This window comes from Filicampus tigris, chromosome 5, assembly GCF_054856515.1.
Source record: "Filicampus tigris isolate MCC_2025a chromosome 5, RoL_Ftig_1.0, whole genome shotgun sequence".
Classification (NCBI taxonomy): domain Eukaryota; kingdom Metazoa; phylum Chordata; class Actinopteri; order Syngnathiformes; family Syngnathidae; genus Filicampus; species Filicampus tigris.
Window position 1 is genome coordinate 15931330 of NC_141221.1, and position 21322 is coordinate 15952651.

General features: G+C 41.5%; 2 protein-coding genes across 4 annotated transcripts in view; both read right to left on the reverse strand.

Annotated features, from left to right (window-relative positions):
- Positions 1–183: 183 nt before the first annotated feature.
- On the reverse strand, positions 184–7711 carry ctsla (cathepsin La). Of its 2 annotated transcripts, none has more exons than XM_086031007.1 (8): positions 7571–7711; positions 5799–5929; positions 4234–4356; positions 3996–4154; positions 1906–2130; positions 901–1069; positions 628–745; positions 184–557 (listed from the first exon to the last, which is right to left on the reverse strand). In XM_086031007.1, the coding sequence occupies exons 2-8, from the start codon at positions 5919–5921 to the stop codon at positions 458–460; spliced, it is 1017 nt and encodes a 338-aa protein (XP_085887133.1). In that variant the 5' UTR covers positions 5922–5929; positions 7571–7711; the 3' UTR covers positions 184–457. The 2 variants fall into 2 exon arrangements, with proteins under 2 accessions (XP_085887133.1, XP_085887134.1); XM_086031008.1 differs by having other exon boundaries at positions 7575–7705.
- Positions 7712–9742: 2031 nt separating this feature from the next.
- dapk1 (death-associated protein kinase 1) overlaps positions 9743–21322 on the reverse strand; it is a 38379-nt gene continuing 26799 nt past the window's right edge. Inside the window, exons 19-27 of one of the 2 annotated variants that reach the window (XM_086031004.1) lie at positions 20808–21027; positions 20355–20519; positions 19900–20097; positions 19693–19831; positions 19436–19556; positions 18789–18977; positions 17253–17753; positions 16082–16423; positions 9743–15044 (exon numbers count right to left, since the gene is read on the reverse strand). In XM_086031004.1, coding sequence (XP_085887130.1) covers positions 14568–15044; positions 16082–16423; positions 17253–17753; positions 18789–18977; positions 19436–19556; positions 19693–19831; positions 19900–20097; positions 20355–20519; positions 20808–21027 — 2352 coding nt within the window. In that variant the 3' untranslated portion in view covers positions 9743–14567. Of the gene's footprint in view, positions 15045–16081; positions 16424–17252; positions 17754–18788; positions 18978–19435; positions 19557–19692; positions 19832–19899; positions 20098–20354; positions 20550–20807; positions 21028–21322 lie in introns of both variants that reach the window. The other variant, XM_086031003.1, reaches the window with a different exon arrangement.

Here is a 21322-nt window from a genome sequence, read left to right on the forward strand (position 1 = left end):
AGTATTTTAAGACAAATTCTGGAACATCCAAGAAAACATTTTCATTTGGTTCACTGGCCAAATTAAATGTTTCTTAATCTGAATTTCTGGGAGAAAAAAAACGATGTTCAGCAAAAAAGGGTTTACCTGCAGGGAAAAAAAAACAGATCTAAATATTTTAACAAAAGGCAACAAAAACCAATGTAGTGTTTCACACCTTTAATGGTCGACATCAAACGAAACACAAAACATTAGAAAAACAGACCTTTACAAGAGCAAGAGTTCCTCACTCACTGAGCAGCATATTTACAAACAATAAAAGACAACTAAAATTCATTCAATAGAAATTGGCTTGAAACTGGCGTCGTTTCCCTAAAAACGCTCATTTGTTGGCTAAAATCAAAACCCTCCACTTCCACATGGTGCATTTTGAAGAAAAAAAAAAAAACTTGTCTAGATGGCACTACAGCGGCACTCGTCAGACCAGCGGGTAGCTAGCGGCGGTGGCGATGCCGCAGTGGTTCTTGCGGTCCTTGGCCATGTAGATGTAACCTTTGTCACCCCACTTCTCGCTCCAGCTGCAGGATTAGCGCAAACGGGTTAGCAACGTGCCGCTAATAACATCAGCGGCAGCGTATTAGCACCCACCTGTTCTTGACGATCCAATACTTCCTGCCGTCCACATCTTGGCCCTCGAAGCCATAGCCCACCACCAGCACGCCGTGGTCCAGCTCCTCGCTGCTGCACTCCTTCTCAAAGTAGATGCCTGAAAAAATAATAATGGTGGATGAATTACCTTGACAATCAGTAAGACAGATTTGTACGCAATATTTGAGAGAAATAGGCCTTTCACGAAGATAGGGGCGGAGCAAAACAAGTATTGCGTCTTTCTACAAAATCCCAAGCCGTGAATGAACCAACCTGACTGGTAGAATTGGAAGGACTCGTGTCCGGCGTCGATGGCCACAGAGACGGGCCCCACGGAGGCCACGGCCTTCATGAGCGAGTGTTCCTTGCCGCTCGGCACGTCCATGAAGCCCGTGTCGTTGGCAGAGTTGAACGTCGGGTCGTAGTGGCACTGCTGGTCGTCCTGCGGAGGGGAGATGGGGGAACCTCGGTTACCGTGACGACAACAAACTTGACGGGCCAGGTCATCTGAAACATCTGACGTTTTTAAATAGTCCTCATTTTCCGTATGTTTTTTTCCATCCAAAATATATATTTACCCGCATTATTAAATGTTTCCAAAATCCATTAAAACAGCAAAAAGTTAGCATAGGTAAAATAGTTCATTTTTAGGACTGCAACCAACCTTTATTTTAATAATCAATTGATGAAATTGATAAAAAGATTTTTTTTTTTTAACTTCAATCCAATACAAAAAAAACAGACTATTTCAAATTGACAAGCAGAAAAATCAATTAATTAATCAAGTAATCATTTCAATAAAATAATTATTTTTCATCTTTACTATTCATCATATAACTTACCAAATGACATGCATGATGTCAAAGTTTTTACTTTAGCATTTTTCATCATTTTAAAATTCTGTAAATATTAAAAATATTTAAACGATGATGTAAATAAAAACCTATGTACAATAGAATGTGACCTAATTTTCTTTTACATTTTAGTATTCACCATTATGTATTCACCAATTATTTCTAACTATAAAGATTTATTTGACTAGATTTTTACTGTATTTTATAGCCAAGTTAACTAATATTTTTGTTGTCTTTTCCCCTTGTTTTAGTTTATTTCTATTTATGAAAAAAAAAACGTTTTGGGGAAATGTTCTGTGAATTTTTCCTATATCTGAAATATTTGTTGTTCATTCGTTTTTATATTAGTATTTTTGGGGGGAAACTGTTGAATGGAATGCATCAGAACTGTTATGTGCCTGCAAAAACATGTGGCGAGACGTACAGTTCCGAGGTAGGGGTATGCGTCCTCTGAGTCCAGGCCATCGTTGTCCTTGATGTACTGGAAGGCCTGGTCCATCAGGCCTCCGTTGCAGCCCTCGTTGCCTTCGGGCCGCGAGCAGTCCACCAGGTTCTGCTCACTCAGCGACACCAGCTTGCCCGTCTTGCGGAAATGCTGACCCTCCAGGGCCCCCGTGGTGCTGAAGGCCCAGCACGAGCCGCACTGACCCTGTGTGCGCGCACACGCACAAACACGCCGACAACGCACGTCAAGACGGGAGTCCAAGAGGACCAAAAACATCTGTGTTTAGCCTCTCTATGGCATTTGGCCATTTTTGTTAGCATTAAGCTAGGTAAGCTAGATTGGTTGAACCTTTTGGTGTTTCAAAACATAAGTGTATTTCAGAAATGAAAATAACGGTGGAAAAAAATTGTTTTATTTCAGTGAGCATATATCATTGGTTATTAGCATAATTGCCAAAGTCATTATCTAAAAAAAAAATTATCAATGTGCGTGAGAAAAATACACTTTTTTTTTTTTTAATGCATGTTGATTCAGAAACATCCAAGTCATGGCAAGATTAAAATGAGGCAACTGGACTCTTGTTTGTAGAATTTCCCAAAAACACTCCAAAATTACTTTGACAATTATGCTATGATAAATTAAATCAATTTATTATTAAACACACAGGAAAACACTTTACTTTTAATACAAAACCGAGGTTTGTATTTAATATACTGTATCGTTAATTTTGTTTTAAACATAATGCTCAAAAACAACAAACATTTTGACTATGTAATTTGGGATATTAATTTAGTAAAGCTACTTTTACTATAAATAGATTTGATACACATTTATTGTAAACTTCACGTCAGCTTTTCCTCGTATTTGGACAATTGTGAGTTGCGAGTAGGAGTTTCCTTTTCGTTTCCTCCAAGTGATGTTACATAATAGCCTTAACATTTCCTGACCATGCAAGAGTGAGAACAGGTGGCTGGAAATACTTCAACGTGCTTTGTTATTTTTTTTCCCCCTGATCTCACTACATCACAGATTTTCACCTCCAATACCCCTCAAAATGAACGAGGTTTACGATATGTGGATGATCGAATGGGGAATACGAAGTCATAGCCTACGAGTGGTGTGTTTCTGTAGAAGTAGCGCATTAGCATTTGCATCTGCAGTACAAGGACTTGTTTGTGTCAGCTGTTACATTAAATGGCAAAGGGGAGGAGGAGGGATGAGCATGAGTGCAGAAGAATAGATAAAGTCTGCCGCTATGGCAGACATCTTATCTTTAACCCCAAGCTAAATATTGCCTCCATTAGGCAGCAGTCGCCTCTCACACACATTACGTTGATTGAGGCGCTGCTAACATTAATATATTGATAATATTTGGGTTTGGTTATGTCTTTAACGTTGATTTTGGTGACACAGTCCTCTCATGTAGCTAACGAATGGTAAGCAAATGATCAGAAACAGCTTTGAGCAGACCCACAATACAATGTCAATGTGAACGTATTCTAATTTGCATTCACATAATTTGTTTGATGTATTTTTTAAACATTATTTTATCATTTTACCTGGTCACCTAAATATTAAAAATTTCTCTCAGCACAACCAAAATATATCAATAAACAGTCAGAAGAATAAGTTGTGATTAATATTTTATAAATGTTCTGAAAGGTATTAGAAACAGCTCAACGTACAACAATCAATTTTCAATCAAAATTTAACTCAATATCCAATCAAATATTTATGTAATATTTCAAAATAATAATTGCTTAATTGAAGTCATTTTTAACGGCAATAATTTTTTTTTTTTTTTTAAAGCTATCTTGTTTTCCCAAAATCGGGCAAATATGACTTGGGCAACTGCGCTATTAGGCTAACAATTGGCCATAAAAATATTATTTTCTTTAATTGAGATGAATGCTAATTTCAACACTTCAAATTATTTTATGACTTGATTTCGATTTCATTTGGACACCCTCCCGTTCCATTAGGAATTGATTGCAAATTTCCCCATGGTTAAAAACCAGCCTGAACTGAAACCCACAACCCCAGAATCATCCGACTGCGGACGAGGTTACCTGGTCCTTGACGGGGGTGACGTAGCCGTGGTCTCTCCAGTCCACTGAGCGCGGCGCCTCCAGGAAGTTGGGCTCCATGAAGTGCCCCCCTCTGATCTTCTTCTGCACCTTGTTACTGCGCTTGTAGCCATTCATGATCTGGCGGAACTCCTCGTGAGTCTGAAGACAAGCGCGGGTTGGTTAAGAAGGCGTCCGTCATTAAGACCTCCTTTGGACGGCCGCGGCACGGGGAGCCTACCATGTCTCCAAAGTGGTTCATGCCCAGGCTGTAGGTGTGCTTGCCCAAGGAGTGCTCCAGGTTGTGCAGCTCAATCTTCTTCAGGTTCTTCTCCCACACCATCCTCCTCCAGCCTTCCTCCTTCTACAACAACGACGATGACATCGAGTCAGACGTGTCAACAAAGCCCAGGTGTGTCAAAATGAAACTTAGAGAATGCAATTTCTGTTAGAATTGGCTCTGCATGCTCAACTGCTGAGAGGCAGAAGGTGGGACTTGAAGTTGGGTTGGTTTGATAGGGAAAGAAATGTATTTATTTGCATCCATTTGTGAATTTTGGCAGGGAAAAGGTGGAATACTTTAAAAAAAAAGGATGAAACAGGGGAATGTGAGAAATGCTCTTAAGATGTCATGAAGATCTTTAAGTTGGAATGGTTTGAAATCTGAAATTTGAAATGATGGAGGGAATTTGGAAATAAAAAGTTTTGTAGAAAACCTCGATGAGCACAACAGTCTAAGGCCTCCCCTGAGATGGCTAAAAAGGGGTGGGGGTGGATTACGCTGCTTAACTCATATTGCACAAAGGCAATATTAATCAGAATGCCGTGTTTCGACTAGTGGAGGCACATAAAACATTGTCAAGACAATTTGGGGGTTGACTTTAAATTGGTTGAGAAATGTAGAGAAAAGAAACTATCTACAATATCTTCATTTGGAAATTTGACTGTGAAAATGTGGCAATTTTGCGTTAACCCTTTCATGCACAGTGGTCACTACAGTGGACAGTTATTTAAAAGTTGCTTTCACCTATATTAATTCAGCAAAATAAAATATTTATATTTTAAATAATTACATAAAATCATAATCAATGCATGAAAGGGTTAAAATATTTTTTTTAATTTAGATTAATTAATACAGGCGAAAGCAACTTTTAAATAGCTGTCCACTGTGCATCAAAGGGTTAAACAATACAATACAATGTTATTTATATAGCGCGTTTCATAACAGCTAGAGCTGTAACAAAGCACTTCACAAACAGTACAATAAAAAAAATAAAAATAAAAGGCTGTGATACTCGTATTAATAAATATAGATATAAATATGAAATATAAATACAAATATAAATAAATAAAGCCAATAAAGTAACATAAACAATATATACAATCGACACAGGAAAAGAGCCGAAAATTTCATGTCTGATCAAAAGCCAGAGAAAAGAAATGTGTCTTCAACCGGGTTTTAAAAATTGACAGAGAGGGGGCTTGCCTAACAACCAATGGCAGGTCATTCCAGAGGGAAGGACCAGCGACAGAAAAGGCTCGATCCCCTCTGAGGCTCCGCTTGGTCCTCGGCACCTCGAGCAGCGCCTGGTCCGCAGACCTGAGGCTGCCGGAAGGTGCGTAGGAGTGGAGGAGCTCGGCGAGGTACGCCGGGGCGAGGCCATTTAATGATTTAAAGACAAATAGGAGAATCTTAAATCGAACCCTGAAATGCACTGGGAGCCAGAATCATTATGTGCTGCGAATGCTGCAGTACATTCTCACATGTTATGTTAGCCCCCAATTTTTTTCATTTCCACATGGTACCTGGTGGTACTGCTTGGAGTGCCAGCTCTTCCACAGGTCCCAGTGCTCATCCAGCTGAGGGTCCAGGCTGGGGGCCGCGGCTGCGGCACTCAGGCATAAAGCCAACGCGATGAGAGGTAACATGCTTGTGGCTACCAGCGGGGAGACGACAACAACAAAAAATATATTAAAATAACAAAAAAAAACGTTCTAATACGCAACTACATCTTCATCCTTTGTTCATATTTCATCATCACTTCTCACCGTCTAATAATTTGACCTTCTCATGTAACATGTGGTGACGGCGCTCAGTACATTTAACACACCATGTGCTGCTTCATCAATAATTATTAAAAGTAGTTTTCAAATAATACACTAAATAGGCATGATAATGTCATTAACAGCAAGAAAGGGAGGCAGAGAAGTCCCCCACTAAGCTTGCATAATAGTCATTTTCCCCACAGTCCAGTGAGGAAAATACACCTGTGACTATTATTTTATGCTTCTTGTAGGTGTTGGTGGTCCACGTGTGGAAAAGCAGAAGTTATTTTGGTAATAACCACAAAGTTGATGGAATTTTCTGTCAGCCTGTCTATACTTTTTTAAATAAAGTTCTTATTTTAATTTGCTAGTAAATAAAATACAGATTTGTCCAACATAAGTTAACATAAGTTGTTTCTATGTAATATAAACAAGCTTTTTCTTTTAAACTAAATTAAACGTGTGAATGGAATTACTTATAATTGGGTCTTTTTTTAGTCTCTCAACACAAATAAGCTCTCATTACAACCACAATAAACTTTTTTCAAACAAAGATGACCTGGGATACTTTTTTCACATCGAGATTTTTACAATATTAGGCGTTGTGTTTTCTATATACCGTATTTGTTTAAAATATTAAAACACCGGGTCGCAGTAGAACTGTAATAAAAATAACGAAATTCTTTTTAGCAAAAATAAAATTCAATAAAGATTGAAAACATTTTATGTATTTTGTGCTCAACTTCTTCTCCTTATTATTATTCACTCCATGTTTCGTGGTGCACTAGATGTACCTGATCATGTGTCCGCCGAGTGTAACACGAAACCCAGCGTTGAACTTCCAGTCCATCCACAACACACTCAAACAACAACATTCCCTCGAACATTCATTTCGATCCACGTCTCTGTCTGATATTCGAATTGAGCGGGAAAATACAAAACAATTCTGATTAAAATTCGGAATACATTTGAAAAGAAGTCCGAAAGTGGCCGTTTCGAAAGCGGAAACTAGTTTTTTTTTTTTTTTTTTTTTTTTTTTTTTTTTTTTTTGCCCAGTCACGGGATTTGCGAAGGCGGTCCATGAAAAAGTGGGCCATCCAAATTTGAGACGTGGAAAACTAAACATTTAAACAAAAACAAATTCCAAACAAAAAAGAAATCTGGACATATTTTCTCGCCATGTTGACACTCTTTCTTACCCATTCATGCGTGAAAACAAACCCCGCAATTTCCTATTGCTGTCTTTTGTTTTAGCCGAGAGGCCAACAGAAGGAGAGCCGAATTGAAGACGACGACTAAAACTGTCCTGCAATGATAAAAACGTCAATGTATTTGTTTTGGAAATCTATATTCTGACCAGGTCTACACTTGAATAAGAATTTACCCACCGTAGTTCGTCTCCGCTCGCTATTATTACTGTTCGATAAATCCCCACTATTACATTGACAAATTAAAGGAATGTATCAGGACTACCGTCACAAAGAGCAAGTAACTCTTAAAATTTAATTAAGAAAAATAATTGATGGCCATACTTACTGCCAGCCCTTTGGGACGAACCGCTAAGTGGGAAAAGAAGGAAAAATATGCTACTCCGGTGTGGTCACACAAACTTTATAAAGGCTTTGAGTGGCAGTCGTGTCCCCGCCCAACAAGCTCTCTGATTGGCCTGTTCCTTGTTTGTTCCCTCTCGAAGGCAAGCCATTGCATGACGTCACCTTGGATTCACGTGATTTTTCATTGGAATGACGCGTAGACAAAGCTACATTTAAAGACGTTTGCCCACTTAAAATGACATAAATTAAAACAGTTTAGTAGTAGCTCGAATGCTAAATACTAGCGTGGTCGTGTAAGCTCTTTCAGACGATTCCCTACGTCTTTTTTTTGCTTGATCCGATATAACGTGATAATGGCACATTTAGTCAAATAGGAGTGTGCGCTCGTTATCAAACGCGGGTACGCCCGCTTGTTTACCCCGTAATAGCAATCACCAGTTTAGATAAAAAGGAGTCAATAATTAAAACAAAACAAAAACATTCATAATCGTAAGGAAGCAGGTTAAAGTATGTGGACTTTGAACGCCCGTCACAACAACACTGTTGACATTTTTCTTCTTGATCAATTCATTGGGGAAGTCACTGACTGCCTTTTGTTTTTGTAGATTGGCCACATAGAGATTAGCCACGTAGTTTTAGTTGAAGGTTGTAAACATGTGGAATGACATCTAATTTCTCCCATATCTCATTTTTATGCTGTTTGGGATTATGTGTTTTGTTCCATTTTGGAAAACTGTCATTACCTTAGCATAAAAATCGTAAACAAGCACCAGGCTAATTTAACACGTTTTTAAACAAAAAAAACCTAATTAACTAAATCTTTGTAGTTATCTGTTGTTGTTGAGTTTAACAAAAAAAATCCCTCATTGATAAAATGTGCTCTTTGCGATTGTTTTGCTAATTTCCTTACTTTAGCTCAGATCAGTGTAGAGATTGTAAATAAATGGAAATATCAATGTAATAATGGCGGCCATTTTAGGGAATTAAAAAAACATGGAGTGAGTACTTTAAACGCTTCTAATATCAACCATAATGAATAAATTAGCGAAAAGGGAAAAAAATGCTGAAGTAATACTTCATGCTGCCCATTCTTGGATTTTGGCTCGTGCAAGCAAGTGGAGGATATTTTTATCTGAACCTTTTCAACTAATCGGTCGAGGAGATATGGTATGTTGAGAAATAAACAAATTATACTTTTCCATTACAATTTGAAGGTGTTTTCTTTGTACAGGCAATATCTAACAAAAACATTCCCATAGCATAGAATATAATTTTTCCGACACAGAAACCTCAATTTCTCTGGAACTCATCTTCCAATTTTCAAAATTCTTGCTGCATTCTACTCAGGTTAAAGTGGCCATACCGGGTCAGAGTCTGCATTTTGACAGATTGTTATTTTTGGCTATTCTTGTCAACTTGCTAGCGTAAGGCTAATACAGTTGTTTTAAAGCTAACAATAGTCCTAAACTTCATCAAACAACTGTGATGTTGTGTTTATTTACATTTGCTACTTTAGTTAAGCTTAGTAGTCTATTATTGTAAACTGTGATCAGATGAAAATTCCATTTTAAATGAAGTAAAACCTCCATCCATCCATTATCTGTACCGCTTCTCCTCACAAGGGTCGCGGGGCGTGCTGGAGCCTATCCCAGCTGTCTTTGGGCAGTAGGCGGGGGACACCCTGAACTGGTTGCCAGCCAATCGCAGGGCACACAGAGACAAACATCCGCACTCACAATCACACCTAGGGGCAATTTAGAGTATCCAATCAACTTACCATGCATGTTTTTGGAATGTGGGAGGAAACCGGAGTGCCCGGAGAAAACCCACGCAGGCACGGGGAGAACATGCAAACTCCACACAGGGAGGCCGGAGCCGGGATCGAACCCACGACTTCTGAACTGTGAGGCGGACGTGCTAACCAGTCAAGTAAAACCTCATGAATGTAATTTTGTGCTTTTTGTGATCATCTGCCGTTCTTAGATTACTGACAAAGCTTTAAGATAACAACTTGAAATGAAACAAATCCCTCTTTGCTATTCCTTTGTTCGATTGTGACCCCATATGTCACACAATTATGCTCAAATTGAAGTTATAAGGCTTCAGCAACAAAACTCTTATTGAAATGATGTCACATAGAAACAAGCGGTCCAAGGTGGCATTTCTCTTCATTTCACTTGGGAAGGAACCAGTCGTATGCGAAGGCACAACATGTAGTCATTCTTCTGTTAGGCTATTCCCATTTCAATCTTTGAATGTAAAGTACAGAAAAAAGAAACAAAGTGAAACTCTTGAATCTTAGATTAGCGCTGATAGCAAGTGGAACAATAATTTCTTTGTACATATTAAAAACACATTTGTTTGCTTTACTGTAATAGCAACACAAAAGACTGCATATGGCGTTTGATGAGACCACTGTGAAAATAAAGTGAAACCCCATCTCAAAACGTTTCACCTGTTAAATGAGCTAAGAGACAGCTATATTGGTCAGGTCTTTGTTTTGTTTTTTTACATTAACTTTATCTTAGAATAGCATCATGCTTTGCTTAGTTTACGAACAACAACTGGGTTATCTTAGTGATTGCAAACAAGTTAAGCTAAACTAGCTATTAAAAAGTGAACAATAATCTTTTGTTAACTTGTCCTTTTTGCTACATCATGCATCATAAACAAACCAAAAAAGCTTATGCTGCAATTAAAAGTGTTAAAAGTCATGGTCGCGTCACTGGCCGCCGCTTGCAGAAGTCGGCGTCTTAAACCCCTAGCGTGACGACGACTTGACAGCATGTAAGCGTGATGACTGACTGAGCACTTTTTTTAGACAGGCACAAGTCCTGACAGCACGCCCATGTGAAGAAAACCTACAGCAGGAAAGAGTTTCGTTTTTTTTTTCCTTTAAGTTATGCTGACTGGTCATATGTTGATTTTTGTTAATTCAGTACATTCTTCACGTGTCAGCTGAGCAGGTTATCAGGTTAAAGGTCAAAAGACCACGTCTACACACACTTGTGGCACTAAGACCACCACAGCACTCAATTTAATCAATAATGTGCTGTTAAGGAGTCAAAATAAAGTCAACACACTGTATTTTATTCTATTCTACTGTATCCAATTTTGTTTATTTAATATATCATTGCATTAATTGCAGTGACAATCTCATTTCCCTCATGGGATGATAGTAGTATTTTATCTATCGTTCAAATGTGACTGGTGAACATATGACTATTGTTTTATACTTATCTAAATTACAATTCCTGTATTGTTACATAATTTAACACTGTTGAGATTTTGATTCCAGGTAAATTGATAAAAACAAATTATTCAAACATTTCTGAAAATAGGCATACAAAACAAATACTTTTAAAAATGAAGGACAAATCTGTCATTTGTTAAACTGACTCAAATATTGTGGAATGTTTTTTTTTATCCAGTTTTGTTTTCTGATGCTTGCTTCCTGTTAAACAACAACGCCATCTCGTAGGTGTCACGAGGGTCGTGGCTGTGCTGGAGCCTATTACAAACGCCTTCGGGCAGTAGCTCAAGTTTTCATTTTCTTAATTTGTCATTGAATACATCACAAAAATACCATGAAAAGCCAAGTATGTACAACAAACATCATTCAGTTCAGTTTTTTTTTTTTTTTTTTTAATTATTATTTTTAAAAAAAATATTACACTATAAAGAACTGAGAACATGCTGAAGGAACATAACATAAATAGAGCGGACGTAGAAAAGAAAATACAAATTTTCTTTTTTTAAAAGCTGGTTCAACTTCTTTTCTGTTTTGGTCAGAGATAATGATGTCATGACATAGAAAAAATAAAACTAAACGTAATTCCCTTTCTGTTCATATGTGTGTGTTATATTGGACAAAGCCATATGTTTAAAGCCACACAAAATTGGCAACATTTACACGCAAAAACAATGAAACTCAGTGTGTGTTGTTTTTTTTTTTGTCATACATTCAATTGGCATGAAAAAAAGCGACACAAAGGGAAGACAAAAAAAAGAACCTCAAGCAAAAGATTATGACACAGTGTGGAAGAAGTAGTAGACTTCAAAAACATGATCAACATGTAACATTTAGCAGCTTTTGGCCTGTTTACATGGCCCAATGAGGAGACAAAATGTAGGACAAATACAAAATGGAGGATGTGTTGATGGCAAAGTAGAGGAATGTGAAGACAAATGGACAACGTGAAAGCAGTGGGGTAGCTGTCTATTTATCTGTCAATTCAGAAAAAGTGTTACTTTTGCTTGGGGCCATGGAGCTAGCGGGCTAACAGCTAGCATCATCGTTCCAGTTGCTGTTTTCCTGAGGAGGGGAGGAGTGTCAAATCAAATCAAGTCAAATTAAGTGAATTTTTGTGTTGAGCAGGCTGGAAATTATGTGTAAAAGTTGAAAAATTACCATCCAAATTAAAAAAAAAAAATTGTGTAATTTAAAGTTTATAGGACAATTTCACAAATTCTGGTAGTGTTCCCAAAAACTCCTCAATTTCACTCAGTCCCCTGGAAAGTTAAAAACAACTTCGGCAAATCTGGTTGGACTGTATATCATAACAGAACGCCTCAAAAAGTTTGATAAAAGGCCCATGTCGCTAATTGGACAGGAAGTCGGCCATTCTCCTTTAAAGCAGGCACTTTGGGGGAATTTCAGTGATCGTACGCTGCCTAATTTCTACAAGAAATTCAAATTTTAGGGGACTTTAACATGCCCAAACCCCTGACTTTTGGGAAGTGTGTGTATCCTGATAAAAATGTAAATATTTTAGGTGTCCCCAACAATTTGACTAAGTTGCACCCTTGGAAAATTTGATATACCGGTATATACTATTCATTCATTCATGGATTAACTGCAAGTATGAATGCACACTGGGAAGCTACAAATGAATTGCCCCTTGTGGGATAAATAAAGTTGTTCTGAATCAACTGAAACTCAAACCCGGACACCATTTTCACTGATAACACAAAATCGTGTGTCCAGTGTGACCGGATGAGCAAAATAGTCTCAAGGACCCATGCCCCAAATTGATTTTACTACCCCCCAAAATCTTGAAAATCTTGGGATAAACCTCCAGTCAGCACATCTCCTCCAGAGTAGATGCAATATTTTGAACAAATCTTTTTAGAATAAATGATTTGTAGACATAAGTAAGCAGTGCTCATAAAGATATGCCCATTTAAAATATAACAGACACATTTGACATTGCGTTAAGTTCCCTTTTATGCGTGAAATAGCAAAATGTAAAAACTATTTTTACAATGTTATTTTTATTGTTTAAAATAGAAAATACGGTACTGAATTTTATCCTAAATGAGACAAGATGAAAGTTGAATTTTTTAAAATATATTTTGGGGGAGTACAACTTTGTTTCCAGCCATTCAACATAAAAATTTACCTTGAGCAAACCCTGACTTTTATTACTTTTTTTTTTTTTTTTTTTTTTTAATTGTAGCGTTTCGTGCGGACAAGGCACACCTGCTCTCATTTGTGCTTGGGGGAGGTAGAAGGCCGCAAAGGCACTGGGATGAAATGCTGTGGAGGGACTGAAAAAAAGGCCAAGACGACTGTGCGGTGATCACGGCATCATTTTGGCTGCGGAAACGGTAGACAACATGTGCGCTAAACTGTGTACGACGTACATACATACATAGGACATAAAGGCTGTGTTCACTTTTGTTGTTTGGCTCACTTCAAACCGCTTTTGCCTTTCACACAGAACCTTGCGAAGCTGGGATATTGCCCAGTTAGTGCACAATTTCACACAGACTTGGCATCACGCAATCCTATGATTAAACAACGTCAACACAATTGCTTTCGGCACAAAACATTTTCCGAGACGAGACAGAAGATCCAGCATTTGTCTGTCTGCCTTTCACACAGAGCACAACGAAGGTATGATATTGCCCTATTTGTGCGCGCTTTCACGCAGCAACACGGTGTCCAGCAATCAGATCATGACCACCAAATTACAAGTGTGAACACAGTTTCAAAAGCAGCACAAAGAGGTGAATAAAAAAAACAAAAAAACAAAACTGAATCCCAAAGCCCCTTCCACACTGCCGCAGGCATCATGGTTTATCGTCACATGACCATTGTGGCTTCATGCAATCAGAAGGGGCGTGGTTAGCGAGTCGGACGCTGTTAAATCCGCAGGTGGATTTCAATCACCCCCAATCCGCATCTATAGCCAGGGTGAAAGGGGCTTCTGAGGCACAGATTGTGCGGACGCTAGCCCCGTTTGCACTTTTTTCCGCGGTAAATAGGCGCACTAGAGGCAAAATGGTAGAGCCGGCATTCATTTCTTGTGCCTTTCGGAATGCACTGGAACACTGCTGTCTCTGCATGAACACCGCTGTTGCGGTTTCATGCAACTAGGTAATTAGATGTGTGGCGACTTCAGTGGCCGCATCTGGGACTGCGACAATTGCTTTTGACACAAAGGGGCGCAAGAAATGAATGACGGGTGTTAAACTTCACACCCCTGTCGCGGCGCTGCAGAATTCGCTTACACGCAGCTGTCATCCTGTCGCTCTTACTGCTCCGCTTCGACTTACAAAGGCCTGGCCAACTTCTGGGACGGTGCCAATTGATTTCAACACAAAAGCAAGTCTCGGGTGGCAGACTTCTCACTACTACGCATTTGATACCATGCTGGAAATGAGTTGACTGGATGGGAACTCTGTATTCATACCTTACACACAAAGGCCAAGTTGATTCCTGTGGCAGTGACAATTGATTTGACACTATCTAGCCAAGCTGGAAATGGGTCTGTGTTTGAATCCCGTATCGGTTTGTACCTTATACGCAAAACAACAAGGTGAGTAAAAAGGTTGTTGGGACGGGCTTGGACCTCCTGTTTGGGGACAATCAGCTCTTTGACGACAATCACAGTGGAAGTAAATGATAGCTGTGAAAGTTCTGTCCAGCTGGAGCCTGACCCACAATTGGGCGGCGTGTGGCGTGGAGCTTTTAGCGGGAAATGACAGAGCTGATGGAGTTGTAGGACGTGCCCCCGTTGCAGGTGGCGGCGTAACTGTTGGGGTAACCGTTGGCGTGGGCGTCGCCACCCACCCCCCGCGCGTCGACTCTGAAGACGGGCGAGGCTTTGAGGAGGAAGTCAGCGGCGTCCCGTCGGCCCAGCTCCCGTAGCTTGAGCATGAGGACGCCCACCGTGCTGCCGGGACGCCCACTCCACTCGTGCAGCAGGGCGGCCGTCGGGCTGGACGGGGCGTTGGGCGGCGTCCCACTGGCCGGCGTCCCACTGGCCGGCGTCCCGTTGCTGCTGTGCTTTGCAACAAGCTCACTGAGGCCGAGGTTCATGGCAAGGAGGCACCAGTCCTTCCCCAGGGCGTCGGGCGGGTCCAGCATGCGGCACAGCTTGCGGCGGGCCAGGGGCGGCACATCGGCGATGTGCACGTCAGGGCCCATGATGCCACACTGGTACACCTACATACATAGATACAGCAGACATGAAAAGTCTACACACCCCTCTTCAAATGCCAGATTTTTGTGACGGATCAAGATGAATCATTTCAGTGACATGACAGCCTTAGCTACATGTACAGTTAGCAATACGTTAAACCCCACTCCATCGTAAGGGTTAAGTTCCAGATCACTCCAGCAAAAAGTGTCATCCGCAACATAGAAATAGCCTATTTAAATACTCTCTGCATGTTTTTAAAGAATTTGTTTTTCTTTAAGGTCTTAATATCATAAAGAAAAGTAAATATGATAATAAACTCACTTAAAAAATAATACATTATAAACATTTAATACATTGAGGGGAGCAAGAAGAGCAACGGATGAGAAAAAAATATTGTAAAAACTGTAAGAGCACACCGAATGAACCCTGTGTTGACAGTAAACAAATCACATTTTTTCCTCTCACAATATACATTCGACGCGCATATTCGGAGATTCCCCCCATAATTTTGCTTTCAATATTTTTTCAAATTTTGTATTTTTTTTTTTCTTCTGGGTTTTATGGAATGTTTATCAGCATTTTTTCAAGAATTTCTGGGGTTTGGGGGGGGGGGAAAGGACATTTTTCCTGTTTTTCTTTAATTTCCCACTAAATGCATTTATACGCAGATTTTTGCTATTCGCGGGCCGGCATGGTGCCTATTTTCGCGAACGATTGGGGTTCACCGTACATCAATAATCATGCCCAAAGATGTACAGAATAAAATGAAACTAGAACCGTTGTTTTCAGTATAAAACAGGATGGGAGAGGACTGATACATCCAAGAATCTTTCTAATCTCTTCAGCAAAATTGAGGCTGATCATGAAATACTTCTTACAGTAGTGTGCCACCACCTTGTGGGTGCAAGTGGAATTACAACCCAAAATAACGAGCACAATTGAGCTCTAGCTGAACATAACAAATGTGAGAAACCAGAGCCCACGGTGGAGTGGGGTTTACTCTCATATTGAAAGATATAGACAGATATTTCTTGACATATATATATTTTTTTTTACATACCTCTGCGCAGCCAAAGGCAAGGATGGCGCTGAAGCTCTCTCTGTATCCTCCCATGGTGTTGGTGAGCGAGGTCTCTCTCTGCACCTGTGCTCTCAGGAAGTCCTTGGGCTGGTACACCATGACGGGAGCGTGGCGCTCACGGAGTTGCTGGGGGCTCAGGTAGTACTTGGCGGTCAGCAGGCCCGGCAGCGTGGATGCCAGCAGGTTCTCGGCGATGCCGCACACGGCGTCCAGCAGGGCGTAGCACTTGGCCCTCTGAGACTCGTGCCCGCGCACCTGGATCTCAATGCCCTGGCCGTGGTTGACCAGCAGCACCATGGCCTCCGCGCCCGATCGGCTCACCTTAGGGTTGGAGGAAATTCCATGGCATTAATGAGTTACAGTCCCGACCCGTAACAGTGGAGCTTTGAGCCACAGTATTGTAATATTAGTCGTTTGTATTCAAATATCCTTTTGATTATTCGCTAACCTTTCTATGACATTTTGCATTGTTTGTGAAACGCTCACACAGCTAAACAGACTATTAAGACAACATTATGGTTGTTTTGAATGAACAAAATGTTTTGTTTGACAGTAAACTTTAATTGGGAGTGGCTTGAAGCCTCTTATTTGAAGAACTGTGCACTAGCTGCCAAACAGCTTGTTCACTATCAACATACAGTGCTCATATCTCAAATTTTTAGCCCGCAAAAACCTTCAAAGCAAAAAATTGGCCGAATGACAGCTCGTATCTTGAGGCATCTCTTCAGCAATGTTTTTGTTTTAATTTATAAAAGATTATTTTTGGGTGGTTGAGGATTAGGGCTTGACCGACTAATCACTCAGATGATTTTTACCAACCGCTCTTAGTTATTTTAAAGAGAAGTATACCCCAAACAATTATTTGTAATAATATGTTCCTTGCGCCTTCGCTAGTCTAAACCTGGCATTCTGGTTAATATTGCGTTTGTGGAATATGAGTTAAGCAGCAAAATACACCCCGTTTTAGACATCTCTGGGGGCGGCCATTTTGTCACTTCTGTCGACTGAAAATGACATCACAGTTGCTCAGAGGCCAGGTTACGACCAATCACGGCTCACCTGTTTTCTGAAGCTGAGCCCATTATCTAATGGGCCCTAGTAAAGTTTTTTGTGGCATTTGAGCTGCAGCCCCTGACCCCGCCCGGCTCACCTTGGCTCCGTCTGTCCACAAATGAATATCGGCCTCTCTTTCTTCTTCGTCCTCCTCCTCCTCGTTATCCGGCTTCTGCTGCCGACTCCATCGGCACAGGTTGACCTGCAGCTTGTGGAACAAACCGCAGGGGAAGGCGGCCAGGTGCTCGGCGGGCACCAGCCGGACACCCCCGTAGACGGCGGCGGCGTCCCCCTCGGCGTCGTCCTCAGTCCACGAGCGCCGCAGCCCCCCTGCCTTGATGAGTGCGGGCACATCCACCATGGCGGGGTCGGTGGCATCGCGGGCGCACACGTCCATGGCGTCCAGGATCTGCAGCAGCTCCTCCACGTAGCTGTCGGGCGCCAGGGCCTGCACCTCCTCCAGCCTGTAGCGCCCCCTGTAGTGGTGGATGGCCTTGGGCGTCTCCACAGACAGCAGGCGGCCCAAAACGGCGCTGCACAGCCAGCGCGGCTCCAGCAGGACCACATCCTGCACCGTTTCGCTCTGCATGATGTTGATCTGCGCAATACGGGAAAGAAAGACATTTTACTCAAACGCAAAGAGTATCAGACGTGTTTTTGAAGTATGCACTGAGTTTACCAGGGTAGTCTAGTAGAATGTACGTTTGAGGGTATAAGATCATGTTGATGGATATTTATTTATTTTCTTTATATTTATATTTTATTTGTATTTTATCCACCGTGATGGTGTGTTTCTCCTGAGGTCTCCAACGTTTACTTTATTTTATCTTAATGTCTGTTTTGTTTTAGTTACTGTTACTTGAGTGTATTTCATTTTATTTCAGTTGATTGAGTGTTAACCGATTATTTTATTTAAGCTTAACTCATGAAATGCCAGCCATTCGTAGCTAAGCCCCTGAGTGCCAGCCATTTTCGAGGATTTTGACCCATCCTTGAAGGCCCGCAGAATTCTGCGTTTTGTGGCTATGTAGACATGGGACCTACCAAAAGAAAGAGAAGACTCTCGTCTTTCATCAGAAAAAAGGTTTATTTCTAGCATTTGTCATTCTTTAGTAATCTGCAGTAGAAAATGGGCAATTTTCACTGAAAATCCTGTTTCTGAAAAAACAAACTGAGGAAATTGAGGGTTTTGTGAAAAGACTTATTTCAAGTCAAAGTTCAACTTTGACACCAATATTTTTTGCTTTTATGACACCTCAGATATATAAACAGTACATTTCTTATAAAAACAACAAAAGCAATTTTGATGGCAAAAGAATGTATGTTCAAGTATAAATTTACAATTGGCAAAAAATGTATGAACATTGTGCTATATACAGGCGCATTCACGTGTGTGGGTGTGTGTGCGTGTGACTGAGTGTTAACTTTGAACCCTAGAAGCATATTTTTGGGGGGGGTTATGGGAGGTAGGAAGCCCACGAACGGATACACATCATATTGTTCAACACCCCAATCCATGGTGACAGTTGTTTTTGCACAAAGCAATCTTGCAAAAAAAAAAAAAAAAAAAATGGGGGTTCACAGTAGGCTGAGAAAATGGTGCCAATAAAGGAGGAGGAGGCGGTGAACTGACCTCTCCCATGCTGTGCAGCTGCAGCGCCAGGCCTCTGAGGTGCTGCTGGCTGACCAGCGGGTTGATGTTCTCCTGGACGTCACTGACAAACTGCTGCCACGACATCAGCTGGTTGGGCCCGCTCAACTTACGCCAGGCGGGCAGCACCGCCAGCAGACGCTCCGACAGCAGCGTCATGGCGTCGCAGTTCTGCACACACGAGCCAAAATGTCATTTTGGCGTGTGTGTGCATGTCAGAGGTAGGAGCAAGTCATATACAGTAGGTGCATGTCAAAACTAAGTCTTATGGCCTTTTCACATTTATATACACTGTATGTATGTAATACATACTGTATATACATACATACATGCATATGTGTGTGTCGGGGAGGCATGGCTCAGCGGTAGAGTGTTCGTCTCCCAACCCAGAGGTTGTGGGTTCGATTGTGACTATGTCAAAGTATCCTTGGGCAAGATACTGAACCCCGAGTTGCTCCTGATGCTACGTCATCGGTAGGTAAATGAGGTACAGTGTGTGAAGAGCTTTGAGTACCAAAAGGTAGAAAAGCGCTACACAAGTGACCATCTACCATATACTATATATGTGTCTATATGTATAGATCATGTGACTCGAGCTCCACTCCTCTCGTGTGTTTGCGTGTGCTCACAGAGATTATGTGCAAGCGCAGCTCCTGCAGATGATTCCTCAGCAGCTTCACGTCTTTGGAGTTGGATGCGCCGGCATCCACGACAAACAATTTGTCGCTGATCTGCAGGTCGTTTCCAAACCTCAAACGCAACAATGTATATTACATAATTATTATATTAGTTTAGGTACATTTTGCTAATCCAATAACTACTTTATGATGACATGAAAAAAAATAAATAAATAAATAAATAAATAAAATAAAAGCGCATTCCTGACCTGCTCCTAATTTCCTTAAGTAGCGCCCTCTCTTTGTTGTAGCTGAACTCTCCGGAGAAACATCTGGGAACGTCCGCTAAATCCGCATGCGTGCCCACCAGGACCACCACCAGAGGCTGCTGGACCCTCCCGCCGAACACTGCGGGCAACGACAGCGTCACTCCACCGAGCGCCATCCGAAATGGCGGCACAAGTGGAGAGACTCACGGATGTGAGAGTGCGGCGGCGTCAGGGCCTTGAGCATGTTGAGCCAGTAGCTGACGTGGCTTAGCTGGCTCTCGTACGGCTCCTCCAGACTGAAGACCACCACGTGGACCGCTGTGGCATCGTTGGCCGCAAAGTAGTCGTACGCACAGTAGTAGACGGGGTTGCCGGAAAACTCCCACACACTGAAATCTCCCACGCCTACAAAAATGGAATGGAGTAAGCCCCGGAAAATCCGGGATTTACAGACACCAAATTAAAGAAAAATGTTTCATTTGTTTCTAAATGTTTGTACAAAACATTATATCCTTCCCTTTGCTGCATTTTAGATCAATTATGTTTTCCATACAGTACAATACAGTATTTATTTTAATGTAAAAAGCTTCAAAACCCATTTTAAAAACAATGCAATAAAGTTCAGATTTTGCAGCTGGTGGCGCACGCAAGGTGCGTCTCACCATGGATGTTGGCATGCTGGATGTCGACGGCTCTGGTGGCCTGCTCGTCGGCTGCGGTGGCCGGGGAAAAGCCGCTGTGTGCGGGCGAGAACACCTCCAGGACGCCTTTGGTCAGGCTGGGCTCGAACATCATGCTGCGACTGCGCACGCTCACGTTCTCGCAGCCTGGGTACAGGTTGGAGATGCTCACCGATACTGTAACGGGAAATTTGGTAGGCATGAGTAAAACTACATAAAAAGGAAAACCCATGCATGAAAAGACACAAAGTTTGGCTTTCTGTCCATTTCTGCATTTTAACACCAAACTATAATTTTGAAATGATCTCATTTGGTCATCATGTCTAATCTTTCGCAGACCCCCTAAAAAAGGCTCACAACCCGAAATCACACAGGTCGCCAAAACTTTGAAACGTCATCTCCAAATGGTCACTGCGTGGGACCTCCGCAACCTACCGGCGGGTTTGGAGTTGACTGGAGAGTTGGGGTGTCGTGTGGCGTTGGTCATGCGGGTGGTCCGGCGTCGGCGGAAGAAGCTGCGTAGGATGCCGCACTTGAGTGACTCCAGGAGCGTGCTCTTGCCCGCCCCCTGGTGGCCGAAGAGTTTGAGCTTGATGCGTGGCTGCGCCGTTAGCGTGGGCCGCAGCTGCTGGATGAAGGCCAACTTGTGGTTGTCCTGACACCACAAACAAAAACATAAAATAAATAAATAAATAAAAAACAGGCTTCCCACCTTTGCCACGACTTTGGCACTCGATCAAAGCTTGGAAAATGTCTAGGTCGAATTCGACTCGCTATTCTGTGTTACAAAGGGCCCGCTGGCATGCATGTAAATAATCAATTCAAGTGCTGATGTGTTTTCCTTGCGATTGTGGTGGATGAGTCATGTAACAAAAGGTGGTCCGTGTGAATGAGTGCTGGTGTGGGGGGCTGAGAGCCCTCTGTACTCCCACCTGAGTGCTGCCACTGCC